Source organism: Panthera onca, chromosome E2 (genome assembly GCF_046562875.1).
Source record: "Panthera onca isolate mPanOnc1 chromosome E2, mPanOnc1 haplotype 2, whole genome shotgun sequence".
Taxonomy (NCBI): Eukaryota; Metazoa; Chordata; class Mammalia; order Carnivora; family Felidae; genus Panthera; species Panthera onca.
In genome coordinates, this window is record NC_138353.1 from 13,105,179 (window position 1) to 13,125,284 (window position 20,106).

Genomic DNA, 20,106 nt, shown 5'->3' on the forward strand with positions numbered 1-20,106 from the left:
CCTGGGTTGTCTTTATGGCCTGGGTCTGACTCACTTCTGGGCCTCAAGGGTGTGTCGGTCACCACCGGTGCCCGGCGCTGGCTCTGGCAAGTCCAGGCGAGCTCCACAGCGGACGCGCTTTGAGAGGCTCCGGAGGCGCGAGACAGCTCAAGGTTCCCGCCACCGCCGGCTCCTAGCATGCACTGCGCCTGCGCGGGCTCCAGCGGCCTCGCGGTTAGGCGTCCCTACCTCGGGCACGCGCGTGCCAGCGAAGGAGGCGGACCTCCGGCTGACGTGGGTGGAGTGGGAGGGGCCTGAAGACTAGGGATGGGCGGAGCATGGGCAGGGCCTGTGCCGCGGAACTGACGCGTGGACTGGGCCCGAATCTCTTCCAGCTTGGAGGCGGGGTCCATCATTCATAAGGGGCGGAGACACACGCTTCAAAGCCTGATGGAGAGGCACACCGCGATTTGGCGCAGCAGAGGCAGGACCAGCAGCAGCTTCCACTCCCAAGTACGGAAAGCCCCAAATACCGGAGAACCTACTCCCGCCCAGACCAAGGAGGGTCCCCGAACCGGAGGGAAGGGGTGTGGAAATCCCCCCACCCGTCTCCCCAACCTGCCGTCCACTAGAGGAAAGACGCTCTGGAGCACAGTTGTTTTCTATCCTCTAGGCGAGGCACTTCCCCTCTCTGAAGCCCGTCTTCTGTCAAAAATGGGGGTAAAGGGGTGCCTGGGAGGCTCAGTCGGTTGAGCGTCAGAATTCAGCTCAGATGATTTCACGGTTCATGATGATTTCAAGCCCCGCATGGAGAAGGGGGGCGCTGCTGTCAGCACAGAACCCACTTAGGATCCCATCCCCCCTCTCTGCCCCTCCGCTACTCACACTCTCAAAAATAGTGTTGTTTTTTTTTTTAAATGGGGATAATAGAACTTGAGTGGGTGTCCAGCAGACCTAAGCTCCCTCTCAGAGAGGGTAGATGTATGACAGTCTGAAGTCACATAGCCACTAGCTAGACCAGGTCTTGACTCCTGGACAGGACTCAACTCCTAGACTTGCCACTCTGCTCCTACACACCAACGGAGGCCAGGGGTCCAGGTTCCCAAATGTTAACAGGAGCCCCCCACCCCCCATGAAATGTTAGCAGTCCCGGCCCAACCCCTCTCACCCCACCCTCAGCCCTGGTTCCCTTCCCACGCAGTAAGGAAAACATGGGGTATTAAGAAACCTGAGTTCCTAAGCCCTTAAACAAGGGGTGGGGAAAGAACAGGAGGCCACAACCTCCTGTAGCCACAGCAGCAGGAAGAAGTGTTGGGCCTCAGGAGGAAGCATGCAGGTCCAGATTTAGGAGAGGACTGTTCAGAAGGCATGAGGCGCCATCTGGACAGGGATTCCAGGCAGAGAACTGTGGCTCATGATCCACTCGCTTTCCAAAGCTTTGGGCTAGATATCTAGCCCACCTCAGTGAATAAAATTAACACTGGTTAGTACTCCCAGGAACATCCAAGGGCCAAGCATGTGCAAACGGGGTTGAGAGAGGTATGACCCCAAGGCAGTATTTCCTTTGACACATGAGGAAACTGAGGCCCAGAGAGGCAGGCAAGCCTCTGGCAGCAGCGGCAGATGACACTCCGGCCTCCTGCCCTTCCTCTAGCCTGATACTGGGCCAGGAACTCCAGGATGGGTACTGGGCCCAGGACGTCATCAGCTCCTTCCTCCAGCCCGTAAAGAAAGAGTCCTAGGGAGTCTCGATGCCCACCCTAAGCCCCAGTCCAGGGCAGTTTTATTGGCGCCATTTATAAAAGGCCTTTCCCATCAGCCCCAAGCCTCTGCCTTCCCTTTCTGAGAAGGAAGTTGGGTTTCTGATCCTGGCCCCATAGGCAACAACACACTTGGTCTAATGCTGCTGCACTGTGGTGTGACATGCACTGCGGTGTGACACGCTGGGTGCAGGTCCATGTCCAAGTCTGCACGTCCAACTCTGGGGGGGCAGGAGGATGTGGAGCCAGGTCTGTGTATGGAAGCTGGGCAGAGCCCTGGCCGGCTGTGGAGATGTGAGGGCAAGGTGAGCAGGCCCCATGTGCACCCTAGCCCCAGGGCCCAGCGGTGCTGGAGTCCAGGGTTGGGGGCAGTAAAATCAGAGATCCTGAGAGAGAAGCCCTGAGGCCAAAGACATGTGTGGAGCAGGCCAGGGCAGCCAGGGGAAATTCCAGAGGGGGCAGTGTGCATGTGTGCACAAAGCCCAGGTTCAGGGACACGGTGTGAAGGGGGCCTTTGGTGAATGTGTAGATGTGCCTCCCTCCTTTCCGGTCTGCATGCCTGTGCCCCTGGCCTCCTGAAGCTGAGGGAACACACCTGGGGGTAGGGTTGGGGGAAGGCTGGGAAGAAAACTCAGGTGGAAGTGGTTTAGGCCTCAGAGCCCACATCCTGTGGGAGAGGCTGTCAAGGGGCCAGGCCATCTGTCCAGTCCTCAGAGCTGCTGGAGTGACAGTCCTCTAGGGGCAGAGATGGATGTCCTCCGGGGGAGAAAGTGGCCCGGAGGCTGGGAGGTGGGTTCAGTCCTTCCAGGTCCAGGATCAGGAGGCCTCAGTTGGGCGCCGTCCTCCCTCCTCCTCCATCAGCAGCAGGCGGCGCCGGCCAGCCTCGTAGTCGGCCTCGTCCACACTGACCAGCAGGCGGACAGCCTCCCGGCCCACGGCCTCACGAAGGGCCTCAGTCAGGAACACGCCCCGCAGGGCCTGCAGCAGGGCGCCACTCAGGTAATCGCCCCAGAAGGCGTCCAGATAGGAGAGCTCCGAGAACTTGATGTCACACACCACAGAGCCCAGGTCCCGGGAGCGCAGCACTGCGGTGGCCTGCCCAAACACGTCCAGCTGCCGGGCCAGCGCCTGGGGCCGCCGGGATGCCACGCCCTGCTCCAAGGCAGGCCCGTGCTCACAGTACTCTGCTCGCACCCTGAGCCGGATGTCTGCGGAGGAAGGAACGACTGGTCAGGGAGGAGCCAACACACTGATACTGCGCAATGGGACCAGGGGGACCGCAACCCTTCCTCCCACCGTCGAGCCTCCTCCAACAGGCTCCTCCCACCCCACCATGGGTTGCACTGCACCTCCCCACATCCTTCCCCCTTCTGATAACCACACCCAAGTACGGGTGACACCCTCATATGGCTTCCCTCCTGTGGCCTGGCCTCTGTTACCTCTTGACCTGGCGACCTCCCCTCCCCTCACGTGCTCCGCTCCAGCCTCAGTGCCCTGCTGCACCGCCCCCCCACCAGGCAGGTTCTGCCCAGCCCTGCCTCTCCTTTGGCTGGAGCTGCTCTGCCCGTCTTCACAGGACTTGCTCCCTCTCCTCCTTCAAATGCCACCTTCCCATCGAGGCCTCATCTAACCTACTTAAAACTTTACCACCATCACCCTGGCCCCCAACATGTCCAGTCTCCCAGACCCTGCTCCATTTCTTCCCAAGGCACATATCACTTTCTAACCTCCTCTGCACTTTCCTTTATACCGTCACGTTTACCACCTGTCTCCCTGCCGCCCCCGAGTCCCCGAAGGGACTGTTTCATTCACTTGTGCAGCCCTGTGGCACACGGTGGGTGCTCGACGTACACTCGTGAAACAATCAACACGTGAACTAAAGGACCTGCCTTGAGACAACCAGCCTCACCCCCTCCTGCCTTCAGGGACACTCCTGCAGGGCCAGCCGCATCGCCGGCACCCATCCACCCAGTGAGCACCGCCCAGGAATCTCCAGGCTGAGACTGGGCTGGCTCGACTGGTAGCAGGCGCTCTCTTCCCTCAGAGGTGGCTGAGATAGTGGGCCGTAAGCCCGAAGCTGCGGAAGGTCACTTGGCCACCGAGAGGGGAGAGAGCACGAGGCCTACTCAGAATCACTGAAGGAGACGGAAACACGGAGCTCCCCATGCGAGCCCTGGGAACACCTGGATTTTAAGCTACCATCCACTCCCTCTGTGCTCAGGCCAGCCTGAGTCGCGCTGCTATCGCTTAGAACCCCGCCCACATCTGCCCAAATGAGGTGGCAGCTCCGCACAGGGCACAGGACCTGGGACTTCCTAGACTGGCCCTGTAAATGTGACCTCAGGCATGTCACCTCCCTGTGGGATTACTGAACTCCCACCCGTGACTCAGGCTACTAACAGAACCTCCTCCCCACACAACACGGCTGCCCTGAGGATCAGCTAGGAGCTGGAAAAGACAACAAGCACTCCGAATTTATTTAATCCACAAACACACCATGTAGCAGGCCCTGCTATCACCCCAATTTACAGGTGAGCAAATGGAGGCAAAGAGAAGTGAAGTGATTTGCCCCAGGTCACCTGGCCGGGGAGTGGCAGCCCTCCACGGAGGTCACTGAGCCTCCGGTGCCCCAGAGGACAGCTTCGGGTCCACGGAGACGATTCTAACCCAAGAGCCTCCAGGCACCACCTGTGTGACCTGGGACAAGTCACAGTCTCTCTGAGCCCAGGTTCTTACCTGAACGGGGAATTCCGACTCTGAAAGATTGTTAAAAGGATTAAAAAGAGAGCAATGGACGGAAAAGGACCAGCTAGCACAGTAAGCCGTGCCTGACAGGTGCTCCAAGAACAGCAGCCGCCAGAAGCTCCAATGTGCCAAATGCTTTAGGCCAGGCCACTGAACAGGATCAGCCTTGGGGGGCAGGGGCCGTCAACCCATTCGACGGATGAGGAAACTGAAGCTCTGGAAGGGGGAGGGCCATGTCCCCAACTCCCTTTACCTTTCAGTGTCAGCCACAGAGCACAAGGTGGAAGACAGGTCTCTACTCCCCCAGATGACTTCTCAGTACCACCCACTTCCTCTTCCCACCCCAAACCCCAAACCCTTCCTCTTTCGGCCTGGAGGGGAACCTCACCCTCTCAGCTCAAGGCCCAAGGAAACCTACCTGGCCTCGGCCCCTAGGACTTCCCACAGCACCAAGACCCAGCCCCCTCCACCTACAAACCACCTAAGACCTCTGGGCCCACATCCTTGCCTCCCATGAGTGTCTGACCATGCCTTCAGTTGGTGGGGGCCAGGGAGCAGGGGACTGGAAGGAGCAGCACCTGTCTAAGGCCACACAGGGAAGCTCAGTGGCAGAAGCACGGAGCCAGGTGGCGGAGTCCGACAGACCTTGAGGCGAGTCCCGGCTCTGCCACTCTCTAGCTGTGGGGCCTTGGACATGTGACCTCACCTCTCTGAGCCTCAGTTTCCCCATCTGAAAAACATAAACAGACAAACAAGAGGCCCCTGCCGCACGGTGTGGTCATGAGGGTTAAATAAAGCGACTCATGAAGCACTTGCCCCAGGGCCTAGGACCCAGAAGGCACCCAGAAACAGGAACTGCGATTTCAACACCCACCTCTCTAGCCCACAGCCCCTGCCCAGGCCTGGCCCTCTCTCACTTGGACCCAAGTCAACCTCTTCTGCTCCTTCGGTCCCGGCTGCATTCCCCCATCCCCTGCCCTCCAGGCACAAGGGCAGTGCCCCCAACACAAGCCTTACTCACACAACGACCTGTCCACCTCCTCTGCCCTGCAACACCCATTCGCCCAGCAAGTCCCAGCCCACAGAACCGCACATCCTATGCAGGTGAAATCCTCCCAGATCGCCTTTCTCCTCAGCACAGATCGGCACTCAACCCATGGCAGAAACTGTTCACCCAGAACCTATCCCCCACCCATGGCAGGTGGAGGGGCAACAGGACCAGGATGGACTAGTGTGTGTCCCATCCATTCTTTCATTCAACAGATCTATTTACAAAGTGCCAGGAATGCTGGCGTGATGTGCATCCCCCCCACCACAAGTGGGCCTGGAAGATACGGAACCCCAGTTAAAGAGCACCTCTCATGGGCCAGGTCCTACCCAAGGGCTCTCCCAACCATGGGCCCCAAATCCCCACAGCACTTTCCTCATCCCCACTGACAAGCGAGGAAATCCTTCACCAGACCACAGTCCAACCTCGGGTCTGGAACACGAGAGTGTGGTACACAGAGAAAGAGGACAAGGAGACTCCATGAGGAAAAAGGAGACCTACACAGTACGTGAGCCACCTCTCTGTCCCTGGCCCTGAATCATGGGCACCAAGCTCAGTCTTTCCTTTAGTCCTCACCGAAATGACTGAAGGGCAACAGCTGACACATACATAGTATTTACCACAGCCTACACACACGTGTCACATTTATTAAGCCTCTGATTATCCCTGCGACCTCATACGGCAGTGCTATTACCTCCTTTCTGCAGATGGGGAAACTGAGGCACAGAGGATGAATCACCTGCCTAAGGCCACACAGACAGGAAATGGCAGGGTTGGAATTCCAACTGGGGTGCCTGGCTCCAGAGCCTGAGCTCTTAACTACCCCTGTCCTGTTTGCTGCCTCTCACACAACGACATATAGAAACCTGGAATTAAAAGACATGCCAAGGGCCACGAGAAAAAATTAGAGCGAGGTGTAATTTAGATGGCAGTGATCAGACAGGTCCTCTCTAGGAAATGACACTGGAAGTAAAATGTGAAGAGCAAGTAGGTCGAGAGAGAAAAACCAGGAGAGTGAAGAGCAGCATTCCCGGAATACAGCATGGCCCGCACGCCAAGTCCGGAAGCAGGAAATGCACTTGAGGTGTTCACAGGCTGGGGTCGGTGTGGCAGGACCTCGAGGAGAAGGGCACTAGGGCACGACTGAAGGGGCGGGGCCGAACCCGGTGGAGCAGGGAGTCCCCGGCCTCCCAAGGTGACCACACCCCTCCGCACCTCCAGGGCCTCCTACATAAAACCAGCACCTGCTCTCCGTGGGGCCGCTTTGGGGATGACACAGCTGGATGAAAGTCAAGAGCGGAGGCCAGTGCCTGGCACATGATGAGCCCTCGGAGGGCCTCAGGAAGGACGTGACCTCACGCCAAGACGACTCCAGCTGCACTGCGGAAGCAGCAGGGGGGTCAGGAACAGGGCCAGGGCAGGAGTCAGGGAAGGCCAAAGGTGGCTGGGCCATAACAGAAGCAGCAGACGTGCAGAGAAACGGACTGCCTGGCCCAGGTGCGCCACTGAGGAGGAGCAAGGCTCAAAGACCGTCTGGCGCCCGTGCGGCCAAGTCGTTTCCTCTGGCCACAGTCCCTCTCCACTAGGGCAGCTGTGCAGAGGCTCCCTGCCCCCAGGGCAGAGGCTGTGGCTACACTGTCTTAGTGAGCAGAGATGCTCTGGCTTCCCGTACGCAGGTGGGCCCCAGCGCCCCCTCGTCCTCCTGCCCCTCCCTTCTGGGGCAGAATGAGACGCCAAGGGAAACGGGAGGGGACTCCCAGCAGGTTCTGGTTTTACAAAGGAGGCCCTGGAGATGCAGAGGGGTGTGGTCACCTCAGACCGGTCACCAGACTCCAGGGCCAGCACCATCCTCCTCTGGACACGGTGGCACCCCATCCCTTGCTTTAGTCTCTTCCCTGAGACATGTCAAACATTAAGATTCTACTGAACAATAAGGAGAGGCTGCCACCAACGGCAGAGACAAAATCAGCAGCCGCTACCTGCTTCCTGATGGAAGGCCATGATACCACCTGGGAAGCGAGCTTGAAAATACAACAGAACATCAAACCAGAATCTGATCAGACCTCTCCAGACCTGACCACCAATTTTCAGGAAATACAGACAATAGGAGAACACATTCAATCCCTCTACCGCAGGATGCAACTGTCAAACTACAGAACTACTTTCAACAACTACAAAGCAAGGGGGACAAGGGAGAGAAAACGGCAAGATGGGGAAATCTCTGAGGTCAGGAGAGGGTTAGGAGAGCCAGCACTCATGAGACAACTGGATCTTAAGAGCGCCAATTAGACAGGGTTTTTTTGGTGTGGTATTTTTTTTTTTTTTTTAAGGAATTCTGATCTTTTAGAAGTACACAGTGGAAAATCTACAGATGAAATAACAAGACACCTGAAATTGACTCCCAAACAACACGGATGATGCAGCAAGATCACCCATGAGTTGACAGCTGCTGAAACCAGGTGAAAGAGGGACAAGGTTCATCACGCTGGCGTATCTGCCTCTGTACCTTCTCCACAGAAAACAGGGAAAAAAGCAAAGCTCATCCTGTCACTCAAATCCTCTGGTTGCTTTCCATCATTTAAAGAAACGAGGGGCACCAAGGTGGCTCAGTCAGATGAACGTCCGACTTCAGCTCAGGTCATGATCTCACGGTTCATGAGTCCAAGCCCCGCATCCGGCTGTCAGCACAGAGCCCACTTCAGATCCTGTGTGTCCCCCCCCCACCCCACTGATGCCCGCCACCTCCCCCACTTGTGCTCGCTCTCGCAAAAATAAATAAAACACCAGGGTGCCTGGGTGGCTCAATCGGTTAAGAGTTCAACTTCAACTTCGGCTTAGGTCATGATCTTGCGGTTCATGAATTTGAGCCCTGTGTCAGACTCAGACCCTGGAGCCTGCTTCAGATTCTGTGTCTACCTCTCTCTCTGCCCTTCCCCTGCTCACACTCTGTCTCTCAAGAATGAACAAATAAACGTTAAAAAAAAAAAAAAAAATTTTTTTTTTTTTTAAAAGAGTCGGATGCTTAACTGAACCACCCAGACGCCCCAACTGCTCATCTTATGGACAGGGCCACTGAGCTGACAGCTCAGAGCCTGAAGCCTGCTTCAGATTCTGTGTCTCCCTCTCTCTGTTCCTCCCCCACTCGTGTTTTGGCCTCTCACTCAAAAATAAACATTAAAAAACAATCAATAAACAAACATTTTAAAAATGTTCTTTAAAAAAAATTAATGAAAAAAAAAAATAAACAAAAGCCCTGGCCCATGGCTGCTGGCCCCGCAGGATGGGCCCCACCACCTCTCCCAGCCTCACCTCCTAGCTGTCTCCTTTTGCTCCTGACTCCAGCCTCGCCAGCTTCCTCACCATCCCTTCATCACCACCAGCTCACTCCTACTCAGACCTTGGCACCTGCTGTCCTGTATATATAACCCTCTTTCCCAATCATCTACATGCTCACTCGGTCTGTTCCAAGGGGGCTTCTGAGACGACCCTCCCTTGAAAATACCTCTTAAACTGCATTTCCCATCACTCCCCACCCCTTGCCCTTCCTTCTCTCAGTCGCCACCTGAAGTTTCTGTCTCCTGCCACCAAACCATGCACCCTGTGAGCACAAGCGTCTGCCATCCCCACCGTACCGAGCATGCAGTAAATGCTCTGAGAACACACGTGGGAGAAGAGAAGGAACTGACCCTGCCACTCTGCCCGGTCGGGGCTATCACCCCTACCTCAGGGCTGTCTTGAGAATTCAGGGCCAAGTGACTAGCATGCCCAGCACAGTGCCCAATGGATGTCTCTGAAAGAATGGAAACTAAAGAGGTCCTGTGTCCAAACCCAGGATACTCCAGATGTCGCTCCCCTTTGGAAACAGAGTTTAGTCTAGTTCTACCCCTCTCGGGAGGGCAGCTGACTAGGGCTTAACCCCCATAGCTCTCACACAACAGGAGGGGACAAGAACAGCAGATCACTCGGGTCTGGAAGCGCCTCCTTCCACCCTTGGTATTAGACATTGTTAAAGGTGAGCCATCCCGGGGGCGCCTGGGTGGCTCAGTCAGTTAAGCGTCCAACTTTGGCTCAAGTCATGATCTCACAGCTCGAGGGTTCGAGCCCCACTTCTGGCTCTGTGCTGACAGCTCAGAGCCTGGAGCCTGCTTCCGATACTGTGTTTCCTCTCTCTCTTGGCCCCTCCCCGACTCGTGCTGTCTCTCTCTCTCTCTCTCTCTCTCTCTCTCTCAAAAATAAATAAACACTAAAAAAAAAAAAAAAAAAAAAAAAAAAGGTGAGCCATCCCTGCTTTTTCAGAGGAAACAACCAACAACCAGGGCCCTACTGGGGAGGGCCTCCCTCCAGCCCCACCCTGCCCAGTGAGTCAGCAGTCAGACCTGCTTACAGTCCTCCCAGCAAGCCCCAGCCACACCCTATGTAAGCACCTCCCTGCCACAGCCCTGCCCTCAGGGAAGAGACCCGAAGCCTCTGCTGCCAACTAGAGACCCTTCCCCAGCCTCTGCTCAGCAGGCTCCCTAGGAGGCAGTGACTCCTTCTGCCAGCCAGGTAGCTCTGGGGGGCTCTGGTAATTACTGCCTGCCTCGAGGAAGAGTCACACCGGGCAGCCACCCCCACAAGCTGGGGGCTGTTGGAGGACACTGGCTGGCTCTATTGGTCTGTTCCTCCCGGCAGCACTCAGCGCAGGTATCTGCAGCCTCATGTGACACTCGGGGGAGGAGGAACCAGAGTGGTGTGGGCTGAGCGAGAGAGAGAGAGAGAGCGAGAGAGAGAGAGAGAGCGCGCGCCCACCCGCACCCGTCTACTCCCCTTAGGACCAGGGAGACTTTCTCAAAGCCAAAGTCTAAGCACGAATCTCCCCCCTACACCCCATCCCACCCAGCACACCTGCAGGCCCAGGCAGCCTTGTTAGTCCACCCCTTCTCCGTAACAGAACTTCCCCGGGCCAGACCTTCGGCCTCACTGCTCAGGCTGTGCAGCCTCTTTACTCAATTCTCTGCTTCCTCTTTGTTCAAATTACTTAACACATCCTGGCAGAGCGTGCCCTATACGCTTAGCACGGGTCTAAGTCCTTTATAAATCGTAAGTCGTTTATTAACTGATCTTCCAGATGGAGTCGGAGTTCCGTCAAGACCAAGTATCAGGGCACCCCAATCCTCTGCTGAAAACCCTACATAACACTCGCCATATGGAATAAAATCCCAACTCCCATCTACTCCAAGGCCTGCTGGGCCCAGCAGCTCGGCTCCAGCCGGGTTCCTCCACCCACTCCCCACCCTCTGTTCATGGCACTATCTATAAAGTGAGCTTCAGTTCCACTGATCTGTCGCCCTACTAGAAGGTCGCCTCCCCAAGGGCAGGGACCTCACCGCTATTCCTGTCCCAAGCACACTGCACAGTAACAGCATGAAGAGGCACAAACTGGTAAGCAGCGCACAGCATGGGCCCCAGGCCAGGCGCTGCTGTGAATGTATTACCGGCTTAACTCATTTTCTCTCGCCACAACCCTACTTGAAAATCACCACTGTCAGCCTCATCTTACACAAAAGAGTTCAGCCACCTGCCCAAGGTCAGACAAGCTATTTAAGTGCCAAGACCAAGAAATGAACCTGGCCGCCTGTCCCAGGATCCTCATTTTCCCCTGTGCGATATTCCACCACTGCAGAAGAAAAGACTGTAAAATACATAAACCCATGAAAACATTTACTGAAAAAGCAAATGAAATTGAGAGCAGGGAGTGGTCTGCAAAGGCTTCCTGGAGAAGGTAGCACCTGTGATCTTTCAACTCCGGACCAGACATAAACAAGCAAGATAATAACAGAAAGGACATCCAAGTCCAGAAAGACAGAAGCCACTGCCTACCCACTAGGTGTGCCACACTCCAGACGAGTGCCTGTCTCTCCCACCCTGTGTGCAGCCTGTCACAGGCTCCGTGCATGCATTCACCAAGGCCCGCAGACACCTACCACAGGTCACTTTGCCTTCTGAGGCAGGTCTGGCTGGCTCCTGCTGCTGCTGGGGGGTGGCTGGGGCCCCTCTCCGCCGCCGTCTGGCACCACCACTGGGCCGGCCCCGACTCCGCCGCTGCCGCTTGGTCGGTGGGGAACCTGAGGAGGGAAAGACAGGGCATGCTGAGACCAGGATAACAGAGCACTGAGGCAGGCGCCTGGAGAAGAGCTCAAGGCTGGTCTCCATGCCATGAGACCCTGGGTGAGCCCCTCTGCTTCCTGAACCTCAGTGGCCCTGTCCATAAGATGAACAGTTGGGGCACCTGAGTAGCTCAGTTAAGCATCTGACTCTTTTTCTTTTTTTTAATGCTTATTTATTCATTCTTGAAAGAGAGACAGACAGAGTGTGAGCAGAAGACAGAGAGAGAGGGAGATGCAGAATCTGAAGAAGCAGGCTCCAGGGTCTGAGGCTGACACGGAGCTCAAATTCACGAACCACAAGATCATGACCCGAGCTGAAGTCGGATGCTTAACCGACTGAGCCACCCAGGTGCCCCAAGCATCCGACTCTTGATTTCCGCTCAGGTCATGATCTCACAGTTTGTGAGTTCGAGCCTTGCATCGGGTTCTGCACTGACAGCGCGAAGCCTGGTTGGAATCCTCTCTCTCCCTCTCTCTCTGCCCCTGCCGTGTTCACCCGTGTTCTTTCGCTCCCAAGATAAATAAAATAAACATTAAAAAAGGAAAATACATAACCAGTAAGTATAACCTAGCATCATTCAGAAGAGCACACCCCACCCCTCAGCAGTCCCACATCTGACCCTGAAGAAACCCCTGCACACTCACACCAGGAAACAAGCCACTGGGGCATTGTTTATAACTATCTAAATGTGAAAATAATGTAAATATCTGACAAGTAGTACAGAGTAACTTCCCGGAGTAGCCTGTTTAGTGAAATAAAGTAAAATATAATGTAAGTGGCTATAATTTGCTACATTTTACGTTAAAAAAAGAGAAAACAAGAATACATACATACTTGCTGTTTTTATAACACAAAACACCAAAGATAAATCGGAAATAGTGAAATTGGTTACCTATTCACGAGGGGGTGGGGGCAACACTGGAAATGATACTTCTAAGAACATCTTTCCTATGTACCTTAGTTTTGACTTTTGAGTCATATAACCGTTTTACATATTCTAAAAATTTAAGAGACCAAAATAACACCAACCATAAAATTAAACAGAAACAAACGAATCTAGCTGTGTATGTGTATATATATATATATATATGTATATATATATATGTATGTATATATGTATACATATATACACACACACACATATACACACGCACATATATATATACACACGCACATATATATATACACACACACATATATATATACACACATACACATAATTAGTAACACGAACGAGAGAATTATTTCAAGTAACTTGGAAGAACATTCTGCCTGTATAAACTCTCAGTGGGATATACTCCTAGGACAGGAAGAACCACAAATAAATGGTATGTTTCGTTCAGTAGATGTAGTCAGCAGTGGTACTGACGTCATATTTTCAAAGCTATTTTATGATTGTTGTAAAATGAAGCAAATAAATCCATTTTCCCAATGTTATTAAGAACCAAAATTCTAAAGGGGGCCTGGGTGGCTCAGTCTGTTCAGCGTCCATCCGACTCTTCATCTCGGCTCAGGACGTGATCTCACAGTTCTTGAAATCGAGCCCCGAGTTGGGCTCTGCACTGACAGCGTGGAGCCTACATGGGATTCTCTCTCTCTGCCCCTCCTGTACTCGCTCTCTCTCAAAATAAACTTAAAAAAATTTTTTTGAAAACAAAGAAACAAAAATTTTAATGTGAAGAAAAAATCCTCGTAATGTTAATTTTGAATTGAAAACACTAATAGAAATTTTTTTTTATTTTTAAAATTTTATAGGTTTTTTTTTGTTTTTTCTTTTTGTTTTTGTTTCTGAGAGAGTCACAGAGTGCGAGAGAGCTGGGGAGGGCAGACTGAGAGGGAGACTCAGAATCCTAAGCAGGCTCCAGGCTCCAAGCTGTCAGCACAGAGCCTGATGCGGGGCTCGAACTCATGAACTGTGAGATCATGACCTGAGATGAAGTCTGACGTTTAACCGACTGAGCCACCCAGTTGCCCCAAATAGGAATTTTTTTTTAAAGCAGTCTTTAACCCTGTTCACTAAAAGAACCCAGAAAAATGTGCCTACTCGGCACCCAAGTCTTGCTCTCTACATGCCAGTGCCTCTAAAAGAAACCAGGCCTCTGGAAATAGCAGATTGCAGGGCTGGAGAGAGAAAAGTACAAGCTGAGTCCAGGACGCCTTACAGTGGCACAGAGCAGGAAGCCCAAAGAATGATGGAAGCAAATCAAAAAGACAGTAGGAGCTAGTCAATCTGAACATCAGTAAGAATGACTAACATATTCTAACCCAGTAAATAAATAATAACACATGAGTCCATAGTGACACTCCCCCACCCCTCAGGACAAGAGAGAGAGAAAAGACAAACTTTTTTTTTTTTAAGTAAGCTTCATGCCCAGTGCAGAGCCCAACAAAGGGCCTGAACTCACGACCCTGAAATCAAGGCCTGAGCTGAGATCGAGTCGGACGCTTAACGAACTGAACCACCCATGCGCCCCAGAAAAACTCTTGAAAGACTACATGCCAGCTGATAGACATTGAAAAAACAGTAAGAAAATCACCCTTTTGTGAACACCAATGTAATGACCAGTTCAGGCAGAGATCAACAGTGCATGCTAAACCCACGGGCGATACTGCTGGGGAGCTGGATGTGCCCAAGTGTCACCCCATAGGTTATTTACTAACCGTGAAAGGGGACAATGTGCCTTTATAAAGGACAAATACGGCAGACAGCACCTTAAGCAAGTGATCAAACTTCCCCCTCACAGCAAGAAAAGCAGACCTTAAGCTTCCTGATGCACTCCACGGCGAGGCACACAGCATCGACTGAGGAACATTCCTGCCAAAAACATGTAACCTGAATCTAACCAAGCCTCCTGACCCACTTTTTTTTTTTTCTTTTTGCACCTTACTTTTACCTCACTAAGCTATTACTCCTGGAAATTACCCAAGTTTCAACTTATAAACTATAAACAATGCCCAGTGGCTGTTGCCACACTTGTCTCCTGGTGTGAGTATTGGGGGGGGGGAGGGGGGGGAGTGGCTTCCCACGTCACAGGAGATACAGGGGACAAAGGAACCAGTTAAATGACACCAGCAGGAAATTATCAGGCACTTCCTGAAACAATCGCGACATTCTACAAAACAACGGGCCTGACCAGGTCAATAAGGTGACGGATGTCATGGGAAGAAAAGAAACAAATACACAGTTGGGGAGAAGTCTGGGTTCTAAACTAAGAGATTAAGGAGACATAATAATTCAAAGCAGAGAAACTCAACTATGAGTGAGTCCTGAAAGTAGAATCACTCTTGGGGAGATTTGAAAATGAACCATTAGGATATCAGAGAATTACTATTTACTTTCTCAGGTGTGATAACGGTCTGGAAGTGGCCTAGAACATTCTCCTTATTCTCAAAAAATGCCTGCTATTTAAACGGAAAGTGTCCCGATGGCTGTAACTTCCATTCAAAGAGTTCAACTAAAAACCCATCATTACGTGTACATGTACATGCACATAAAGCAAAAGTGACAAAATGTACGGGCACCTGGGTGGCTCAGTTAGTTAAGCATCCAGCTTTGGCTCAGGTCATGATCTCATGGCTCATGAGTTTGAGCCCCAAGTCAGGTTCTGTGCTGACAGTTCAGAGCCTGAAGCCTGCTTCAGATTCTGTGTCTCCCTCTCTCTCTACCCCTCCCCTGCTCGTGCTTTCTCTCAGAAATAAATAAACATTAAAAAAAAAAATTTTTTTTAAGTGGCAAAAATGTTAAAATTACTGAATCGAGGTGAAAGATAGGAGCGTGTTCACTGCATCCATCTTTCAATTTCTCTGTATGTTTGAAGTTATATTTGAATAATTCAGGAACTAGGAAAAGAGGAGGCTGCATAAATGAATTGGCACGGCAATTAAAAGCAACCAATTAAAGGTCCTCGACACGAGTAAATCTCAGAAAGGTATCCAGCAAAGACAGCCACGTGAAGAATACCCACCACGTGAGGTCATTCAGATGAACTATAAAACCACAACAAACAATTCCATTCATTGCTTCTGGACACATACTTTTGTAGAATAAACACACACACATACACACAAAGGAATGCGGAGACAGAATGACCCCTTGGTCCCCTTCCTTAATGGGCCAGGATGGAGCGGGTTCATCAGGGTTCAGAAGGAAGAAAGGGACGCTGCCATCTTGCCCACCCGCCTAGGCTCACCTGTCTCCCATTGACCCTGCTGGGCATTTGAGGTACTGCTTGACTGGCGACGGCGACGGCGGCTGCCTTCTGTCCTTTTTGAGGAAGAGCTGGAGGTGCCATAGTTGTAACGTTCCGGTGACACTTCACGGAGAGAAAAATGGAAAGAAGTATTCACAGCGTCTGGCACCCTCCTAGGCCCAGCCTCCAATTCCCACCTGGAGATAGATTACTGCTCCACCGGGAGCCCAGGTTCCCAGAGGTTGGAGCCCAGACATCTGCTCCCTCTCAAAGGCTTCCTGCCCGGTGGATGCTAGATGCCTACAGAGATAGAGAAGACTCATGACCTCCCGGGGCCACCCCACCCCTATCTACAGCAGCTCCAACTGTCAGGGTTATTCTATAAGCCAAGTCACCGTCAGGCCCCTGCAATGTTGCCCCCAGCTCTCCCTGAGGCCCCAAGGAGTAAGCACGGTCCCCAAATCTTCTCTTCCGTAGCCTAACCTCCAGACACATTTTTCCAAAAACACTGTCACTTCTTCTCTAGTGCTGCCTTTCTCTTGGTTATCTTTAGGCAGGGGAAGGTCACAATCCCCCTCCCCAACTATCCACTGCACCCCTAATAACCCAGCCAAGAGCTCAACAACTCGATCCCAAGACACACAAAGGACTCCTGTCCTTTAAATCCTTGAATTCCTCATCTTCTTAGGACTGCTCCTCCATGAGTACTTCCCTCAGAGGATTAAGGGCAGAGCCAAGCCCTCAGAGGCCAGCCAGCTGCCTTTGAATCCTGACTCCCACACTTTCTACATGTGTCATTTGCATGTCCCTGTGCAAAGTGGCTTATCTCCCTCTCTGCTCCTGCCACACAGGTCTCTGATGATACCAAATTCATTCCTGACCCAAGGGGTGAAAGCTTGTCTTTCCCTCTGCCTAGCATTTTCTCCTGTGAGATCTATGCACATCAGCAGTACAGCCTCCATTCAAACCTCGCTTTCTCAGGAAAATCTTCACTGGTTATCCAATCTGAGAAAGGCCGCCTTCGTTATAAACCGCTGCCTATTTTCTATATTCTGTTAACTTTGCTTTAATCTTTTTATAACCAAACCTAAAAATAAATTACCTGCCTTAATGGCTGCTCCCCTCCCCCCCACACACTAAATATAAGCTTCATGGAACACACACTGTGTCAGTCCCAACACCTTGTAACTTCTGTGCTCAACACACAGGATTCAGTTCTTATATGTAAGCAAGCTGCTTAACTCCTCTTAACCCTGTGGTTTTCTCTGTATGGTGGGAACACTAACAGAACTTCCTCATGGGATTACTAGGAGAATATAAGGGGATAGTTCACACGAAGGGCTTACCGTGGTGCCTGGCATGAAATAAGCCCTCCATAAACACTGGCCACAAACCTCACTGATGTGGCCAAATTCCACAAGTTCACCTCTCCCAAAAAGCCATGCCTCCTCCCTCTTGTGTTCCTCATTGATACTCTGGGAGGAGGGGCGGCGCGGGTTGGGACATAGGCTGATATGGTGCTGTCCATATCGCTGGCAACCATAGAGTCCTAGAGAGAGAAAGGCCCTGTCCCCACCGGAAGTCTGTCATCCTCCCATTCAACCTTACCTGGACGGCGCCGCTTGCGCGCCAGGTGCGGCAGCAGGTCGTGGCGCGCCAGCACGCGCAGGAGTTGCCCCAGCAGCCGAAGGTTGCTCTCGTCGCACTGCCCGCGGCGCTCCAGCTCCAGCAGCAGCTCCAGGCCGCTTCGGGCGCGGGCCAGACCGCCGGCCGCGCCGGGGGCCTCGTCGAGCAGGAAGGCCAGCAGCTCCAGCTCGCACTCGGTCAGCTGTCCGCCCACCACCTCGAACATACGGTGAAGCGACAGCATCCCGTAGTAGTCCAGACATTCATCCTCCTCCCAGCTCGGGGCCGGGGTCAACCCGGACAGCGCCATACCCGGGGGAGGGGGGCGGCACAAGCTCAGAACCAGGGCCTAGAACCCACACAGAGGGGAGGGGGCAATGGTCAGCGACGCGGGGACCCGGACCCCACCCCCGCCAGTGCGTCTCCCCAACCTCGATCCGCTGGGCAAGGCTATTTTCACAACCCAGCCGTCTCTGCCTCCCCCTTCCCCCAGAAAGAAATGGTATCGCCCGAGGTCCCCTAGTAACAGGTCGAGACGCTAGACCCCGCTCGTCCTCCCAGACCCAGCCCGAACGCCCCTCCTCAGGTGGTATGTCCCGAACCAGCCTCCGGACCCGACTACGTGATTCGGTCCGAATAAGCGCGGGGGGCCCATCCCAGGGCACCTTGCCAACTGCCCTTTGACTCTGGGTGGCACTGTCCGGACGTGCCCCTTGGCTCCGGCCAGTGGTACTGTCCGATCAGCGCCGCGACTCCACCCAAATCATACCTTCCGAAAGCGACCCTCTGCCCCCCACAAGTGGAGCCTACCAAAGCAGCCCTTCGCCCCACACAGGTGGTGCTGCCCTAACCCGACCCTCTCGCCCTGCAAGGGCGGTACCGCTCTCTCCCCAACACCCAAGTGGTTCCATCTACCCGCCACCAGTCGCCCTCAGGCCTCTCTGGATCCTCACCGGGTTCCGGCGTCTGACGACTCCTGGGCGACGGCCGCAGCCACTTGTTTTGGATCTTTCTGGCACCTTCTCTATTATTACGCCTGCGTCACCTCGCCCCTCCTCCTTCCCCCAACTCGCGCAGGTGCGACCGCCACGCCCCTTCGGCGCAAGCGCAGAGTGAAGCTTCTAAGCCCCACCCCTCCGGGCCCGCCTCCAACCGTAGCGTCTAGCTCGCCAGTGCTGCGCCTGCGCAAAGCGAGAGCGATTCCGCCTCTGAACTGGATCTGGTACCTGGTTGCAGGGTTCTTCTGTGAGCCCGTGACTTAACCCGTCGGGTCCTCGTTGCCCCCCACGTCAAATCCATCTCATGTACTACAGTTCCATCCTAATCACGACCTAGACGCCCACATTACCACTGCTCCTAGCTGCCCATGGCAAAGGACCACAATCCCGACAGTCCTGGCTTCAAATAGCGCCTAGACCCCTTTATGATCAGGAATTGGACACTCCCCCATTACACTGCCCCTTATTCCTAATGGCAACCAGGAACCTACATCACAACTGTGCCATCTCATGCCCCCGACTGAAATCTCCCTTCATCCAACACAAACCCCCATAGCTAAGTTCTTCCCCTGATCAAGACCAGGAAGCTCCCGCATCTTATGTTAGGAACCAATACCTCCTTCCCGATTGCAATAGACCCCTCCATCCTGACCGTGCACCTCCTGATGTCATCCATCACAGTCCCCCATTACAGTCAGACACCCTGTCCCCGTCTCAAACACCCCTCCCTCTGAAACCCTTTCCAATCTCTGCCCTCCAAGGTCACAGGGCCTTCCAATACCCCCTCTTCTAACCTGCACCTACAAGTTGCACTCTCTCTAGCAAGAGAACTGGAATCCAGGCTGTGTGTCTGAGCAGCTCCCCGGGGCAGAGCCTTGGGCGCGGTGGCCACCCCCGCGACACCCCCCACACACACCTTGGTGAGTCAAGGCCAAGGCCCGCACGTGCCTTGAAACAAGTCCCCTACCCAGAGTGGTTCCCATCCCTGGGATTATCTCTCCTTAGAAGGCAGGAGACCTGGGTCCTGATTGGCACTGGCTCAGCACTGGCTCTACTTGGGCTGCAGCAGTGACCTCGAAAGAGTCCCTCCCTCCGATGGCAATTGTCACCTACTGAAGCCCGGTGAATATCCTTAAATCAACCGAAGAGTGGGAGGGAAGGGAAAGCAGTTTTACAAACTGGGAAGGACTATGTCCATGTTACATGGGTTATAGGGAGCACCCACGGTGTATCAGGCCCTGTGCTGAGAGCTTTTACGTGTTTGATTTCATCCAATCCCCTCAACAGCCTTTGAGGTGAGTCAAGCCCATTTTACACACTACTAAAAGTGAGGTCCAGAGAGGGGAAGTACCCTCCAAAGCTGTGTCTTCCTCCAAAGCTGTGCTCTCGGAGATGCTCAGCTTCTTCAGCCATGAAATAACACCTCTGTCAAGGTCTCCCGCCACCCATTCCACTCCCTGGGCCCTCTTTTCCAATGATGCCCTCTTCTCACCGCTTAACTTTCTGATTCTTGGCAGAGCAGCCCAGGAGAACTGCGCAGGCGCTTGTCTGAGGCCCGACTCCGCCCACAGGGCACAGTTGTGTGCGTGGAGAAACTCGCCGAACCCCGCCTG

At 53.5% G+C, this 20,106-nt stretch overlaps 1 protein-coding gene across 3 annotated transcripts; it reads right to left on the reverse strand.

Annotated features, from left to right (window-relative positions):
* Positions 1–1,731: 1,731 nt before the first annotated feature.
* On the reverse strand, positions 1,732–20,061 carry DEDD2 (death effector domain containing 2). 3 transcript variants are annotated; one of them, XM_060651263.2, is made up of 5 exons: positions 19,986–20,061; positions 17,478–17,844; positions 15,870–15,992; positions 11,496–11,636; positions 1,732–2,947 (listed from the first exon to the last, which is right to left on the reverse strand). In XM_060651263.2, exons 2-5 carry the CDS (start codon positions 17,803–17,805, stop codon positions 2,556–2,558), a joined length of 984 nt encoding a protein of 327 aa, XP_060507246.1. In that variant the 5' UTR covers positions 17,806–17,844; positions 19,986–20,061; the 3' UTR covers positions 1,732–2,555. The 3 variants fall into 3 exon arrangements, with proteins under 3 accessions (XP_060507246.1, XP_060507245.1, XP_060507244.1); XM_060651262.2 differs by lacking the exon at positions 19,986–20,061 and adding an exon at positions 18,411–18,587; XM_060651261.2 differs by lacking the exon at positions 19,986–20,061 and adding an exon at positions 18,449–18,586.
* Between the last annotated feature and the right edge of the window lie 45 nt (positions 20,062–20,106).

Excerpts from the sequence above, each read along its gene's own strand:
- DEDD2 (XM_060651263.2), bottom strand. The coding sequence starts at position 17,805 with ATGGCGCTGTCCGGGTTGACCCCGGCCCCGAGCTGGGAGGAGGATGAA. Across the intron at positions 15,993-17,477 it reads GCGCAAGCGGCGCCGTCCAG|TGTCACCGGAACGTTACAAC; the intron begins GTAAGGTTGAAT and ends CTCTCCGTGAAG. Across the intron at positions 2,948-11,495 it reads AGAAGGCAAAGTGACCTGTG|ACATCCGGCTCAGGGTGCGA; the intron begins GTAGGTGTCTGC and ends CTTCCTCCGCAG.